Below are 17,384 nucleotides of genomic sequence, written 5' to 3'. Positions count from 1 at the left end.
TTCAGCAGGGAACTCGGGCAAGAAGATGGAGGAGAAGGAAAAAAGAAGGGGGAAAATTTGGCCTGGCTCTGTTTTTTAAAAGCCAGAGATTTTTCAAGTTCATTGAATGACAGGCACAAACAAATGACAGGGGGAGAGAAGACGCATTCTCTCCTGTTGGGACCAAGGCTGTGGGCATCCCTGATGCTTCATGTCTGTCTCAGCAGCATTTTTTATTTGGGGAACCAACAGGGTATAATGAGACTGTGCCGGCTTTTTTTGGCCCATCACGAATGACTGCTGTGGCATCTCATGGTCACTTGGGTCATCTGGCTCCAGACGTGAGGCAGGACAGGGGGACTACAGCTGAAGGATTTCAAGACTGGCCGGGCCTTCTAATGCATTGACTCATTTTATCATTGCTCCATTTCTATGGGGAAGGGCAGGCTTTCACCCATTTTACAGGTGAGGCAACTGAGGCTTAGAGGGGTCAAAGCCTTGCTGGAGTCGTGACTTGGCTGAGCTGCCTCCAGCTTTTTGTCTCCAGGCTACTCTGGAGCCCAGTGAGGTGGGGCACCCAGGGGACTCAGGGTTTGACAGTTTTTGTAGAGGAGGGCACCCAAAGCAGGGCCTGGAAGAGGCAGGCAGGATTGAGAAAAGAGACTGTGTAGAGGGGACCGGCCTGGTGACACATGTGGCCATGGGACCAGGTTGCGTTTGTGCACGGGGCATGCGGTCAGCCTGGCAGGAGGTTAGAAGTCCACTGGACGCATACTCAGAAGATGCAGGTGCCCGCCGGGGTATGAATGTGCATGTGTGGGAGTGACCTCCAAAATCACTCTTTTCTGTTGCTCCTTCTGAAGTCCTTCAAGGACCTGCGGGGGAGCTTGGGACCCCAAGGCCAGTTAGATGCAGAGGAGCTCCCTGAGCGGAAGTCACAGTGTAAAGAGTGGGCATTGGGAGGCATGAGGTGCTGTGCCAGGCACTGGAGGTGGCAGAACGGAGGCAGGGAGGCCAGGAGGGAGGCTCCCACAGAAGCTCAAGCAGGAGGTAGGCAGATGACAGACAAGGGCCTTCAAAGCATCATTTGTGCAGTCTGCCCCCGGGGCCTTTCTGAGTTGTGATCTGGAAATTTGAGCCATTTCCAGCTCAGGGCAGCTGCTGGTCCACCCTCTCTAAATCCCTAGCCCTCACCCTAACCCTCAGTCTCTGCCAAGGGCACACCCATACGTAATACCCCATTTCTTGCCCAAACACCCATCAGTTAAGCCCAGGAAGGTAGAAATCTGTGTGTGTATTAATATACCCTGTTCATGGCAACTCTCTCGCCGATGATTTTGTTTGGGGTTTAAGGAGCGTCTCAGGCACAGGAGAGAATAATCTAATTGACTTAGAGGATTAGAATTCAAGGCTGTTGGGCCCCACATGAGGGGAATGCGAAGGTGCTAACTAGTTACATAAAATAAATGTGCTCAGCATGATTGTGCAATCCCCCCCACCCCATCCTAGCTCCGGCGATTCTTGCACCAGCGGGGGCTCTGAGGCTCTGGGGCTCTGGCTAGGAAACTCACAGACAAGCACAGACCCAGTACCTTGTGCAGACAGCGTCTTGCACGTGACCGTTCTTAAATACACAGACGTGCAGTTAGTGGACACCTGTAAGCAGAGGCACACCCCGGTTTCTTGCAGCTTAGGAGAAGGCTCAGACTTTTCTCTGCGGGCTTCGAGGTTCTGTGCAACTTGCTCTGCTCACCCTCTGGGCTATCTCACCTTGCTTGACCCGGCTCACACTGCCCCCTTCCACCCGCTGCCTTCCAGCCTCCCATTCCTTCCACCTCTGGGCCTTTGCACAGGCCAGTCCCTCTGCCTAGAAAACTGTTCCTCTCTCTTCCTTCAGAGCTCAGCTCAGCAAGCCTCCCTGGACCCTGGAACTCAGCCGGCACCCCTTCCTTCTCCCTGCTGGCTGCATTTCTGTCTGCACTTATCCATGCCTGTGAGCATTTGTTTCAGGCCTGTCTTCCCCGGAAACAATGGGGCTGGGACTGTGCTTGCCTGATTGACTGTTACATTTCCAGAGCCTGGCACAGTGCCTGGCAGGTAGTTAGTGCTCAATAAATATTTATCAAGTGACTGTCACACATACCCACACACCCCCAGGCCAATGGCAGTGTAAAGCCAGACACAGATTTTGATAAACGGACATGCCAACACGATGTGCATCATGCCTGTGCATGGATGTGTACAGGGGACCTGCAGCCATGAAGGGGCTTGTGTGAAACTCTGGGACCTGGGGACTGCAGGCCCTGTATCTGTAGGAGCTAGATGAGCCAGGCAGGAATTCCAGCCCCATAGCCCCATGTCACCTAAAAATCCCGAGTTCCATGGAGTAATCTCCCAATTTTTAACTGTTGGGACCTAATTTGATTTTTGAAAAACTGTGAAAACCAAAGGGCTCAGTCTCCCCGCTGGCAGCGTCAGCACCTGGGGGGCCTCAGGTTCGGAGGAGGAAGTACACTGAGTTTCTGGGAGTTTGGTGTGGGCAGGGCTCCATGACGGGCTCTGTAACCCATTGGGGCCGCCATGGTGGCCCTGGGCAGGTTGAGATATGGCAGTGCTGAGCGCGGGGGTGCGACAGTGAAGACACAGTGGAGCCAGCCCTGAATGTCACAGGACCTGAGTCCTGGTCCAGCTCTGCCAGTCCCCTGGGCCTCTCTTTCCCCCCTTCACAGCTGTCTAATGAATATATGAAAACACTCTGGCAACTGTGAAATTCCTCCGGATTTGGCCATGTGAATGACAGTGGGTACTAGAGTGGAAACTTAATATGAGTATTCGAATCACGTGACTCCTGTTCCTAGCGTGTGTGGAGCAGGGAAAGGAGGCCCAGCTTCTCTACAGGAAATGGGAGGGAATGAAAAGACCTCAGAGAGATCATTTATATGGGAGGACAGGCATCTGTGATGATGATGATGATAATCATAATAATAGTAATAATAAAGCAGCCAACATTTATTGAGTGCCCACCATATGTCAGGAACCATGATGAGTACTTTACATGAATTATCTCATTTAACTTGGGGCCTGGGAAAGGACCCCCTGGCCTTAAAAGTATCTCCCTTGGGAGCTTGTATATGCTGAGGATTCTACCATCAGGACCTTATTCCTGTGGCTCAGGTAAATTTTGCTATGTCCATTTTCAAGTTCTGGAAACTTTTCTTTTGACCTAACTGAAGTTCTGTCTTTTGGAATTTAGGTTAATTTCCCCTTAACCAGTTTTGCAAGTTGAGATGGCCCCCGACTTCCTAATTGTAAAATAAGGTGAAATTCTCCACACACCTTCTTTCCCAGGGGGCTTACCTGCCTTCGTTACTGTTAGTTCCTCCTTTGGTCTAACCAAAGTCATTTGTGCTGTAGATTCAGTTCATGTAACCTGTTTCAGTCCAAAATAGCCGTGGGCAGCCTGAGTCTCCATATACGTGTGGCCTTGTGCTCCAGCCCACTTATCCTAAGCCCCGCCTCCTCTCCAGCTAAGCCCCAAAAGCCAGGTACATCCAAAGTGGCCTCAGGAAGCATACTGCAGCCCCCTGTCCCCAAATCTCCATAAATGGTTAAAAGGCAGCTTCATTGGTCAGATCAATCAAGTGGCCCTATAGGTCAAGCCCCTGTTTACCCCGCTTGGCTGCCCCACAGGTATGATACACATATGGATACTGCATCTTTTCTGGTGTGGGGGATGGGGGCTGGGACCACTGGAGCAGCACATGAGGTCTGCATCCTTCACTAAGGATTAACAGGCCAAGTGGCAGGTCATGGTGTATTATGACTTTATTTTCTGCAGTAGACGTTTCTGTATTTTCTTGAAATTCCTGCCGTGATCCACAATATACAAAGGGCATGGAACTCTGAAGTCTGAAAGGGAGGCAAGATTCATGTGGAGTCAAAAATCACTCCATCCATCTTGGAAATCCCTTGAGACATCCATAGAGCAGCCGGCCTCTGGCTGGGACTGAAAAGATTCCTCTGTGAAGGCCATGGTCACACACTCCCAGTCCCTGCTCTCATGGTATTCCCAGTCAGTGTGGGGGATGGATGTTAATCCAATAATCCCTCTCATGATAAAAAGTAAAATTACAACTATGACCATCAAAATGAGAAGGAGCACAGCCAGTAACAGAGGACCTGACCTAGGCTGGTGGGTCTAGAGGGCTTCCTGGAGGAGGTGGAGTGAGGTGAAGTGAGCACTGAAGTGTAGAGAGGTTGACTAGAAGTAGGGGGAACTTCGCTGGGTGTGTGTGTTGGAGGAACTGCAGGAGGCTGTTGTGGCTGAGGGGAAGGTGGGGATGAGACCCCAAAGGTCCCCCCAGCAGCCGCTGCTGGGAGACATCAAAGGAAGCGTTCTAAGTTGGGGGCGTTTTGGGAAGATCTGTCTGGCTGTCACGGGAGGACGGATTGGAAGGAGCCAGAGTGGCTTTGGGGAGACCTTGGAGGAGGCTGCGATGTCCTGGCCAGTGCCTGGGGATCTGGATTCTGGAAAGAAGGGGAGGGGGCCCAGTGATGTTTAGAGGGAAGGTCAGTGGGATTCAGAGATGGATTGTGCCAGAGTGTGAAAGGAGCAGTGGGGATGACGACCTGGGAAGGTCTAGCTGGAATGGGTGAAGCCTTCTGGGGCCCAGATTTGGGGAGACTCTGGGTTGGGTTCTGGACATGCCAAGGGGCTGGCGGCTGGCGGCTGGCGGCTGGGTGTTGCTGACGGAGGCACGGGAGTGGCGGAGCTCAGGGCAAGCCCTGGCCTGAGGCAGGGACCCTCTGACCCCTCTTCCCCACCCAGCACCTTCCCAGGGCCACCACGTCACTCTTAGGCTGAGGCCACGTGGAGGAAAGGTCTGGCACCATGGTCGCAAATTAGCATCACCCATTCTTCCTGGCTTGGCTCGGGAGAAAGATCCCAGCCTGCCCACCTGATGGTCTGTGGGCTCCTGCCGTGTCCAGAAGGGCCTGGGCCGTGGGCAAGCAGGGAGGAGGCTGAGCTTGGTCCTGGTGTGGACTGGCCTTGCCTCTTTCAGCATAATTAGGTACGTAATTGCACTGCTAAGGCCTGTCGATGCCTGTGCCGAGGTGATTATGATTTACAGCCAAGCTGCCGCCTGGGGGGTCTCTTCCCCTCATAGCCTCTCCAGCTGTGTTGGAGGCCTGGGCCGCAGGAGTTTTCTGCCCAGTCTGTGAATGTTGAAATCCAACAGGCTGCTCCACCACCCACAACAAGCCTGGGTAGGATGATGGGCCCCCTCCCACAGGAGATGCTTCTGAGGAGGGACTGGACTCCCCCAAGACATGGAGGGCTGGGGGCCTATGGAATGACGGGGGAGGGGGTAGAAAGACCTGTGGTTTACTGGTTCCGGGAGGCTCCCCAGAGATGTGGTTAAGCCCTGGTCTCTGTCACCAGCTGGGTGGCCTTGGGCAAATCACTTCACCTCTCCGAGCCTCCGTTTTCTGACCCATACAGTGGGTATCCCAGCAGTGCCTACATCATGCGGTTATTATGAGGTTTAAATAAGGTGTAGACTATTCAGTGCATCATTTCACAGGGATCAAGCACTCCATAAACACTAGCTACCAGCAATACCGTTACTGTTGTTACTGTTTTTATTATTTGCCTTCTCCGGATGGTGCTTAAAGGCGCAGACCCCTGGGGCTGGGATGGAGCAGCCTCTGATGTGTGTCCTCTCCCTTCATTCATCCTGTTGGAAACCAGCTCCCCGGGGTGCTTGGTTGCGGGTGTGAGGTCTGGGTTTTCCGTTAGACCTGGAGCCCACGCGGATGTTGCTGGGGTCTGGCTGATTCACAGCTGTATCCCCAGCGCCCAGCTCGGAGTGGGCGCTCGCTAATCGTCAGCTGGATGGATGGATGGATGGTTCTAGCCCAAGAAAACCGAGGCCAGGGTGCTGGTGACTTGTCAGGGTCAGAATCAGCCTCCCAGCACTGTCTGCTGTGCTCCCTGTCTCCCTCCTCCTCCCTGAGGGGGGAGGCCACACAGGGACGACAGGGCAGGAGGGAGCTGGTGCCCAGGCCTTGGCCTCTGGGCCGAGGCTGGGCGGAGGAGTAGGCTGGGCTCGGTGCTCCCTCCCTAGCGCTGCTCCCAGCCTTCACATTATTACTCCATTAGCGCCTTGTAGGGTTGACAAATGAAGGATAATTAATATCCGTGAGGGAAACAGATGTTGAGGTAATTCACTCCCCGCTGCGCATTTGCAGCAGCATCTCCTAACTCTCCTGAGAGCTTGGCAGGGCCGCAGGACCTCTCCGTGCCCTTGGCCAGAGGTGATGGAATCAGCAGGGCTGATGGCCTCCAGCTGGGCCCAGCCCCGGTACCGGTACCCGGAGAGGAGGGGTCCCCTGCCCAGGGGGGCAGCTGGAAGAGTCTCCCGCTGCTTGCTCTGGTGGGAAGGTGGGAAGTTCTGCCTCTGTCCCACCTCCTGCTTCCTGCTGTGTTGTAAGCCCATGCTTTCCTGCTTCGTGGGGGGATGACAACCAGCCAGGAAGGCTCAGAATAAGGGAGGACGGGCCAGGCTCCTTGTGGCTGCCCACTGCTCTCTTCCCTTCTGGAGCCTGGGAAACCCCCTTTGGCCCTGTCAGCTCTGTGTGACCCTCTGTGGGCCTCTGTCATGCCTTTGGAGGGTTAGAGTGCATGGACTCAGGCCTGGGGTCAGTTCCCGGCTCTGCCGTTCACTGACTCAGTGCCCATGGGAAAGTCGCTTCTTTCAGAGCCGTAGCTTCACTATCAGTAAAGTGGGTAGGATCATATATACATGACCTAAAATCAAAAAGTGTAATATCTGGCTACCACTTCATTTGGAGAAAGAAGGAGCTAGAGTGAGGCCATTCATTTAACAAATGTTTTTATCGTTATTATTTGCAGGGTACCAGCCTCTGCGATGGTCACTAAGATGAACAAAATAGGTATCATCCCTGCCCTCGCGGAATTTATAGTTTAGCCAGAGAGAGAAACAAAAATCAAGTAAACAAAATGGTTCTCAAATTGTGATGACTGCTAGGAAAGAAACAGACAGGGAGATGTGACTGAAGGCGTTTTGGAGGAGGTGATGTTTGAGAATGAATGGGAGTCAAGGAGACAGCACCCAGGCAGAGAGATCAGAAGGCTGTGAGGCCAGAAGGAGCTTGGCATCTGGGAGGAAGGGGCCAGGGAAGCCAGAGCAGATTAGTGGGGTGATTAGAAGTCATGTGTGTGAGTGCCCGGCCGCACAGTGAATGCACTCCCTCAGAGACCGTCCTCTTCCTCATCCTGGCCTCCTCACTGCAAGGGTGATCGGCAGGGGTGTCCTCCTCCAGAATTTGGGGTGTGGCAAGAATAGGCAGGCTGTCTGTCTGTCCCCATTGCCCTCACCAAGGGGCGAGGGACCAGATGGGCTCAGAACTGGGGCCACAGGTCTGAATCCCACTCAGCTCCATCCTGGCCCTGGCGAGCCTGCAGTGCCAACTGGTGGTGAAATCATTGGGCAGGGGGCCCGTGGCTGGCAGTTGGGGACTTTTCTCCCCTGTTCTGTGTAGGTGGGGCAGGGGCTACAGGAGGTGGGGCAAGGCTCATTTTGGTTGTAAGAAATAAGGGGACAAGGAAGGATGGAAGCCCCCTCCCATTACCACCCCCCCACTCTATAGGCCCAGCTGTTCTCTTTTTTTTTCCAGCTTTTTATTTTGAATTGTAGACTCATAGAAAGTTGCAAAAAGAGATCACAGAGTCCCCTGTCTCCTTCACCCAGCTTCCCCAACGATTTATCTTATATGACTGTCCTTTTCTTTCTTAAATGAAACTGCCTTTTCTTTCTTAATTGAAAAAAAAAAACTCACAGTAGCTTTATGTTTATGGCAGATTTATTCATAAGAGCTGTAATCTGAAAACTACCCAAATGTCCATCAACAGGTGACTGGATAAACAGATTGTGGTATATCCATATGATGCAATAAAAAAGAACTGAGCCGCGTAACATGAAGGAATCTCACTGATATTATGTTGTGTGAAAGAAGCCACACACGGAGGAGTTCAAGAACAGGGAAAACTAATCTGTGGTGATAGAAATCAGACTAGTGGGTAACCCCTCGGGGGTGAGTATTGACAAGGAGGGGCCACAAGGGTGCGCTCCAGAGGGTTGTAAGTGTCCCATGCCTTGCTCTGGATGGTGGTCACACGGGTGTACATGTGAGTAAAATTTCATTAAGCTGTGTGTGCCTTACTCTATATAAATTATATTTTAATTTTAAGTAAAAATTTTAAAACCATATCAAATAAATAAACAAGCAAAAAGCCAAAGTACAAAGACAGATGTCACTCTCTTGCTCCCCCACAACTGAACAGTTGTTAGCATCCTGATATATTTGTGATCAGCATTTATTTATTTGTTTGTTTGTTTGTTTGAGAAACAAAGCTAAGAATTCACTTTTCAGTCTACCCCAGGTCCTCGGCCCTTCCCTGGGCTCCACTCCAGAGACAACCATGGCTGTGAGGCCACTGTGTTCCCTCCCATCTGTTTTCAAACTTGCACACAAACAAGTCACCAAAACCAGTGTAGAGTATTTCCCCGTGTTTCTTTCCAGAAATGGCATCACACTGTATGTAGGAGTTTGGCAATGAGATCTTTTCACTTCCTGCATGTCCCTGAGCTCTAACACGCCTAGTTCTAGCTCATTCTTTTCCACTGCTGTGCAATAGTCCCCTGAATGAACTGACTACTGCCTATTTATCTGATCTGTTGATGGCCATTGAAGTTGCTTCTACTCTTTTGCTGTTAACTCCGCGTGCCCTCGTGGGAGTGTGTCTGGGGCCCCACCCACGGAGTGGGCTCCTGTGGCCAGGTTACCGTCTCTCTGTCGCCCCCAGGTGGTCAAGGTGGTGGGCAGCAACATCTCCCACAAGCTGCGCCTGTCACGGGTGAAGCCCACGGACGAAGGCACCTACGAGTGCCGTGTCATCGACTTCAGTGACGGCAAGGCCCGGCACCACAAGGTCAAGGCCTACCTGCGGGTGCAGCCGGGAGAGAACTCCGTCCTGCACCTGCCCAAGGCCCCGCCCGCAGCGCCTGCCCCGCCGCCGCCCCCTAAGCCCGGCAAGGAGCTGCGGAAGCGTTCGGTGGATGAGGAGGCCTGCAGCCTCTAGACTGATGCCCAGCCCGCCGCCGGCCCGCCCTGCGCCCCTACGGCTGTACCGAGTGCATGAGGAGCTGTTGGACCGCTGGGGACAGGACTGCCCGGGTCCAGCTGCCTCCCCATCCCGAGACGGCCCGTGGCCCCCACGTCGGCCCTCCTCCCACCACCCCTTGGCTCAGCATGTAAGGCCCGCCCAACCCTTCCCCTTCAGACCCTCCCCGTGACCTGGCTCAGAGACGGTGGCCCGGGCACTGAGGGGACAACCGCCCCGGAACGCCGGGATGGGGCACCAGGCCGGGGCCGGGCTGCCCCCTTGTGTCACCAGCTTCAGTAGAGTCCAGTGTTTCGCTTTGCTTGCTTGTCCCCCATCCCGTCCCAAGCCGGGGCCTCCCAGCCTCACTCCTCCTCCTTCCAACCATCCCCTGCTTGGACCTGGAGGTGTGGACAGTGACCCCTCCCCAAATTCGGACTTGAATCTTCTGAGCAGAACTGGGGCCTCTCCTCTGGCAAAGAACTGGGAGCAGAGCCCCCAGGAGAGCTGTGGCCAGTTGCCAGGGTGGCTCACAGGGGCCCTGGGAGGAGAGGGAGACCCCACTGCCTCCAGGTGGGTCCTTCATTTCAGCCTCCTTATACTAAGAAGCAGCTCCCTGCCCGCCCCGGGGCAGGAATCTGCCCCTTCACATGGCAAGTCGGAAGGAGGGCCTTTCCTTTCTCACCCCACGGCCCCATGCAGAGTTCTGCACCAGCAGGACCCCTCGAGGGGCTTCGAGGCTCTCCAGGAACCCCCTCTGCCAGCTCCTAATGTCCCAGCCACCTCCCAGGAGCCATGCCGAATCCACCCAAGGGCCTGGGGCTGTTGGGAGCCGAGGGCCCCCCAATACCAATCCCCTCACAATTCCTGATCGGGGGGCACTCACCCCCTGGTGATTTGTAAATACTTCTGTTGGGCCCAGCACCCCTTCAGAACTGGCTCAAACCTCTGGCCACACCTCAGCGATGGAGTCGGGGGACGTGGGGGAGGCTTTGCCTAGGGGTGTGTGGGTTACCCTGTACACATGATCCAGTCCGTGACTACCAGCCAACCTAAATAAAGCGGTTTAAAAAAGACTCTGGGCAATGTCTTTCTGGGCATTTGTATCTGGGAGCAGCACCGGAGAGGGGCAGGTGGGAAGGGCTTGGCCAGCCCACGCCCCCGCCTCGCTCAGTGTCTTCTCGCTCCTGCTCTCTGCCCCCCACGCACAGAAGGACTGGAGGGAGCACCAGGAGTCAAAGGAAAACCAGCCTTTGTCCAGGGCCAATCCAACTACCAGGCACTTGAATTATTCTCAGATTCTGAGATAACTACACATACAGAAGAGAGCATAAAATATGTGTACACTGTTCTGTGAATAAATAAATTATAAAGCAAGTAGGGGTGAGCTACCAGCTTATCAAGCAGCACCCCATAACTGAACCCTCTGCCCAGCCCATGTCTTCCAGATCACCCCCCTCCCACCACCCTGATTTTTAAGGTCATCCCATTCTCAATGTTCTTTTTACACATTTACTACCTATATGTATATCATCTTAATATAGTTGAGTTTTGTCTACATTTTTTGAACTTTATATGCATGGAATCATACCATATCTATTCCTTAACGCACTGCTGTATTTGTGAGATTCATCCATGTTGTTTCATGTGTCTGTAATTTGCCCATTTTTATTACTGCATGACTATCTACAACTTATCAACTTATTTATCCATTATACTGTTGACAAAAATTTGTGGTCCCATCTGGGTGCACGATAATTAACAGCACTGCCCCGAGCATGTGAGCACGAGGGTGGACTGGCTAGGTTGGAGGTTTAGGCACTGCACTTTAGGGGTGTCATTTTCTCCCCAGGTATCACCATCCCCATACTACAGTTGAAGAAATGGGCTCAGAGAGGTTAAGTGGCTCGCCCAAGGTCACAAGGTCACAGCTCTCGAACCCTGCTCTGCCAAGCTGAGCCCCTGCTCCCACTATGCCCTGGGCTCTGGACTCCCCCCGGCTCATCCCAGCCTAGAGTCCCACCCGCCGTGGTCCTGCTGAGAATCTGCCTGAGGGCATGTCAGTTAAGCCTTGGTAGCCACTATGGCTAGCTGGTGCCTCCTTTGTGCATCTACAGAAATCACAAGCATCACCCACACTGAGCCTGGGGCATCTGCCTGTCCCTGAGCTCCCCTGGCAGCCAGACTGAGCGAGCCTCCCTCAAGGGCAGGGACCGGGAACTGTTGAAATGATGACTGACATTGGCTGAGCACTAAGTGTGTCCCAGGCACTGTGCTGACTGCCACAGCAGCCCCAAAGGGAGGCATGTATCCTCAGTTTTGAGATGAAGAAACTGAAGTTCAGAGAAGAGTGGGTTGGAGCCTGGCTGGCTGGATGAGGACATGGATAAACCAGGCTATGAAGCAGGCAGGGCTCTGGACCGGTTGCAGAATCCTTGGGCTGGATGGTCTATGACCCGTGGTCCTTTCCAGCCAGCAGCCAGTCTTTATTCCATGAACATGGTCCCTTCTAGAAATGCCCAAGTGCAAGGCAGACCATGAAAAGCCCAGGTCCCCCTGGGAAGGTCTGGAGTGTACAGGCTCATGCTAGAGTGATAATAATACTTACAGGTCTTGAGCACCTCCTATGAACTAGTGAAAGACTTTCCACAGGAAATCCTGAGGCTCCACAGGATCTCATTTCACCTTCCCAAGGGCTTGTGTCTCATCTCCGGTCCCCTCCCCCTTTAGAGGGGTCCCCACCTCCTTGGAGGGATTTTTCTTGCTCTATTGGGAATGCAGCTCAGGGGAAAGAACAGTGTCTGGGTTAGAATCCTGCCTCTGCCCACCCTTGTTTCAGGACCCAGGGCAAAGCTCTTCATCTCTCTGAGCCTCAGTTTCCTTTTCTGTAAAATGGGAATGCTCCCAGGGAAATGCAAATCAAAATCATAAAGAAATACTACTTTGCACACACTGAGATGGCAAGAATCAAAAAGACAGAGAATAACAAGTGTTGACAAAGATGTGGAGAAATTGGAACTCTCATACATTGCTGGTAGGATTATAAAATGATGCAGCCTCTTGGGAAAACAGTCTGGCAGTTTCTCAGAATGTTAAACATAGAGTTACCATATGACCCAGCAATTCCGTTCCTAGGTATATACCCAAGAGAACTGAAAACATATGTCCACACAAAAACTTGTACATGAATACTCACTCATAGCAGTGTTATTCATAAATAACAGCCCCAAAGTGGAAACAACCCAAATATTCATCAACTGATGAGTGGATGAATAAAATGTGGTGTGTCCAGACAATGGAATATTATTTGGCAATAAAAAAAAAATGAAGTACTGATAACATGCTATACTGTGGATTATTCTAAGGGATAATCAAAATGTTATTCTAAGTGAAAGAAGCCAGATGCAAAAGGTTATGTATTGTAGGATTCCATTTATATGAAATGTCTAGAAGAGAAAAAAATCTATAGAAACAGAAAGCTCAGGATTTCCCTGGTGGCACAGTGGTTAAGAATCCGCCTGCCAATGCAGGGGACACGGGTTCGAGCCCTGGTCCGGGAAGATCCCACATGCCACGGAGCAACTAAGCCTGTGCGCCACAACTACTGAGCCCGTGTGCCACAACTACTGAAGCCCGCATGCCTAGAGCCTGTGCTCTGCAACAAGGGAAGCCACCGCAATGAGAAGACCGTGCACCACAACGAAGAGTAGCAGCTAAAAATAAATAAATTGTTTTAAAAAGACCCCTCCTCCTTTAAAAAAAAAAGAAAGCAGACTGGTGGTTGCCAGGGCTGGGGGAAAGGAAAATGGGGAGTGATTACTAGCGGGTATGGGGTTCTTTTTTGGTTGATGGAAATGTCCTAAAATTGATCGGGGGTGTTCTAAAATTGATTTACACAACCTGTAAATAAACAAAAAACCAATGAAATGTTAATATAGTACATTTTACATGGGTGAATTGAATGGGATGTGAATTATATCTCAGTAAAGCTGTTGAGGGAAATGGGACCCTCTTAACGACAGCCCAGTGCCCATATGCCCACAGCAGGCACATGGGAGGCACTTGGAAAATTCTGGCCGCTATTAATATTGCTGTGATTTTTATGTGGAAGCCAAAGCCAAGGTGTGCTGATCTCAAAGCAGAGCTGGAGGTGACAGCCTGGGGGGTGAGGCCAGGGGGCAGCAGAGAAACAGGAGACCTGGGAGAGGGAAGTTCTTAAAGGGGGTCCCCAGGCCCTGCCCTGAAAGCTCAGAAAAACCCCCCTCACACCCCCAGGTTGGTTGTTCCCCAGTATAAGAATAACCCAGGGGAGGTGTTTTTTCTAAATTCAGATGTCCAGGCCTCCTCTTGGCCTTCATACCCACACGTAACCACATCTATAGCTAGTGACCCTGGCAGTTCTCATGCTTCTGAGTGACTCCAGCCCCCCAGCTCCCTTGGTCTCCAAGGCCCTGAATTCTGGCCCAAACACTACCCACGCTGCCTGCCCAGCTGCCCTCATGTGTGGACCCTCACAGGGCTCCCCTTTCAACTCCACCCCAGAACCTCCCTTTCCATCCCCTGCTGGGTGAGAATGGGGGAAATTGACAGCAAGGGTCAGGCCTCTGCCTCCTCATTCTTTTATTAATTAATATTTATTTATTTATTTATTTATTTGGCTGCACCAGGTCTCACGAAGGATCTTCATTGTGACATGTGGGATCTTTAGTTGCAGCATGTGGGATCTAGTTCCCTGACCAGAGATTGAACCCAGGCCCCCTGCACTGGGAGCATGGAGTCTTAACCACTGGACCACCAGGGAAGTCCCATTTGCCCCGCCCCCTATTCTTGATCCTTCATCCTAGGATTCAGAATGTGAGGCAGGGACGCCCCATTTCAGAAGGTGAGAGAGGGTCTAGTAAGTTTCAACTTAGGGGCTGGACCCTCCCAGCACAGGGCAGGACTGACTGTGCTCCAAGTCGCTAGTAAGCACTAGCTGTATGATTAGCTAACCAGAAGGGCAGGGACCGTGCAGAATCATCCCAGCAGTTCAGTAAGAAGCCAGCTTGGGGCAGGGGATAACGGAGGCCTGGTCCAGGGAGAGGGGGAAGGAACTCAGGAGCCCCATCAGGATCCCTGGAAATGGGTGAGGCCCGCTGCCCTCTTGGGGCCCACACATCACCTAATCTGGGGCCATCTGAGTAATGGCAGCTTGTGAGCAACCCAGGTTTGGGGCTCTATCCCCAAAGATTCTGACCCAGTAATTCTAAAGTGGAGCCCAGGAATCTATATGTTCAACTGGATTCTGATGGAGGTGGCCAGTGCAGTATAGTTGGAGAAATATTGTACTATATGATTCTTTAAAGAAAAAGGCACAGATAACTTTAAAAAAAATAATACTTTTTATAAAAGTGGGTGTTTGTTTCACTTAGCCACATGCCACATATAGACCTACCTAATTTTTGCTAACTGGAGAGCATTTCAGCAGAGGATGCACCACAATTACCCTCCCCACTTGCCTCCTGATGGACATCTAAGTTATTTCTAATGATTTGCTATTACAGGTAATGATTATCTGAGTATGGCTCTGTGAACAGCGTGGCACTCTTGGGGTATTTCAGAGTGTGTGGGAAATCCTTAAACGTGGAATTGCTAGCACTAGATATTCTATCAAATTGCTCTCCTCAAGCAACCTTGACTATCTTAAAAAAAATTTTTTTTCGAATAAGTTAACGTTAAAAGTTCAAAAGAGTATTTATAGAGACTTACATTCTGTTCCCACCCATCCACCATTTCCCAGTTCTTCCAGGAGGCAATTACTATTAGGAAGTTCGTAACTCTCCTTCCCGTTATAGTGTGTGTGTTTGTGTGTGTGTGTGTGTGTGTTTGTATGTGTTTAAATACCCAGGTGATAGTGTGATATACACAGTTCTGCATCTTGCTTTTTCCACCTAACAATCTACCTTGGCGATGGTTCCACATGTTTATTGGTTGTAGAATAGCCTGTTATATGGATGAACCATGATTTATGTAGCCAGTCCCCTAGTGATGAACACTGAGGTTGTTTTCAATCTAGCGCTATCATAAATAATGTTTATTGTGAACTTCCTAGAGTATTAATCTGCACGTACATGTGCAAATATGTCTGTAGGATAAATATTTAGAAGTTAGAATTGCTGAGTCAAAGAGTTTGTGCATTTTTAATTTTGGTAAATATTGCGAAATTGATCTCCACAGAAGTTGGACCAACTTACACTCCTGCAAGCTGTGTTTGTGAGAGAGCAACCTGTTTCCTGATTCCCCTACTCTCATGTTTTGATCCTGGTCAAACTGTTGGCTAAAATGGGATCTCATGGTGGTTTCAATTTGCACTTTTCTTATGAGTGAAACTGAGCATCGTTTTGCTTATTTAAGAACTATTTGGGGACTTCCCTGGTGGCGCAGTGGTCGAGCATCCGTCTGCCAATGCAGGGGACACGGGTTTGAACCCTGGTCTGGGAAGGTCCCACATACCACGGAGCAACTAAGCCCGTGCACCACAACTACTGAGCCTGTGCTCTAGAGCCTGCGAGCCACAACTACTGAAGCCTGCACACCACAACTACTGAAGCCCGTGTGCCTAGAGCCCGAGCTCCACAACAAGAGAAGCCACCACCGTGAGAAGCCCGTGCACTGCAAAATGAAGGGTAGCCCCCGCTCGCTGCAACTAGAGGAAGCCCACATGCAGCAAAGAAGACCCAACGCAGCCTAAATAAATAAACAAAACAAAACAAGAAAAAGAACTATTTGTGCTCCCTTTTCTGTGAACTGACAGCTCATCATCTTTGCCCATTTTTCTATTGGTTTGTTGGTTGTCATCTTATTGATTTGTAGGAGCTCTTTGTGAGATGAATTGAAATATTTTTCCCAGTCTTTTGTCATTTTGTTTTTGGTGTTTTTTTTTCTCCAAGGTAAATTTTTAAAAATTGTTAAGTACTTTATATCTATTAATCTCTTATTTTATCATTTCCATATTATGTTTCATTTCTATAATTGTAAACTTTACTCTTCAGGGATTTAAATTGCTTCAAAGTATGAGATAAGGTTCCCATTTTATTTTTTTCTAGATGGCTATTGCTTATCTCAACACTATTTTTCCTCCACTGATTTGAAATGTCATCATTATCATATTGCAAACTCCCACATATATATGGATCACTTCTCAACTTTCTTTTCTACCCTCCCCGCAATTCATGGGTCAGTACTATACTGCTTCAATCGTTATGGTTTTATAACATATTTTAGCATATTCTAAGGCTGTTTTCTACTTCCCTTTCTGTTTAATTTTTGTTTCTAGAACTTGCCTGGATTCTTCTTTGCTTTTCCATGTGAACTTTAGAATCAACTTCTCTAGTTAAAAAGAATTTGATTGTTATTGCAGTTGGGATCAGTAAAACTCATAAATTAACATAGCCAGAACTTGCATTTTATGACAATGACTACCTATTGTATCTCAACACTCCCCTCCCTGGTAATGCCTTCTCATTTTGTCTGAGACTTATTTTGTGTGCTTCTAAAAAGAGTACTTAAAAAATAACAGATTTTGGGGGCTTCCCTGGTGGCACAGTGGTTGAGAGTCTGCCTGCCAATGCAGGGGACACGGGTTCGACCCCTGGTCCAGGAGGATCCCGCATGCTGCAGAGCAACTAAGCCTGTGCCCCACAACTGCTGGGGCCTGCGCGCCTAGGGCCTGTGCTCTGCAACGGGGGAAGCCGCCGCAATGGGAAGCCCGCGCACTGCAGCGAAGCGTAGCCCCCGCTGGCTGCAACTAGAGAGGGCCTGCATGCAGCGGCGAGGACCCAACGCAGCCAAAAATAAATAAATAAATTTATAAAAAAAAATAATGGATTTTTGAATGAACAGAAGGATTATATATGGACTGATATGTGTAATACATGTGAAATACAGAAGATGTTAATTGGAGAATCTAGGTGGTGGGTATATGGGTGTTCTCCGTATAATTATTTAAACTTTTATGTATGTTTTAAAATTTTTATAATAAGATGTTGAGGGAGAAGAGAGCATTTAGATGTTTCCTTCCTATAGACTTTGCATTTAAAAAAATTAATTCCAAAACACTTGTGTTGCTGCTATTGTGATGTAATTTTTTCTTCTGTATGTCTTCTAAATAGATGCAGCTGACATAAACATGAGTGCTATTAGTTTCTGTATTTTAACTTTTTTTTTTTTTTTTTTTTTT

The 17,384-nt window shown here is 50.1% G+C and overlaps 1 protein-coding gene across 1 annotated transcript in view; it reads left to right on the top strand.

Annotated features, from left to right (window-relative positions):
• VSTM2L (V-set and transmembrane domain containing 2 like) overlaps positions 1-10,240 on the top strand; it is a 38,194-nt gene extending 27,954 nt beyond the window's left edge. The window contains exon 4 of the mRNA XM_007447719.1: positions 8,870-10,240. Within this exon, the coding sequence (XP_007447781.1) occupies positions 8,870-9,145 (276 nt within the window). The 3' untranslated portion in view covers positions 9,146-10,240. The remainder of the gene's footprint in view (positions 1-8,869) is intronic.
• Positions 10,241-17,384: the final 7,144 nt, after the last annotated feature.

Source organism: Lipotes vexillifer, unplaced genomic scaffold, assembly GCF_000442215.2.
Source record: "Lipotes vexillifer unplaced genomic scaffold, Lipotes_vexillifer_v1.1 scaffold397, whole genome shotgun sequence".
Taxonomy (NCBI): Eukaryota; Metazoa; Chordata; class Mammalia; order Artiodactyla; family Lipotidae; genus Lipotes; species Lipotes vexillifer.
The sequence above is the reverse complement of the archived record's forward strand: the minus strand, read 5'-3'. Positions and strand labels throughout refer to the sequence as shown.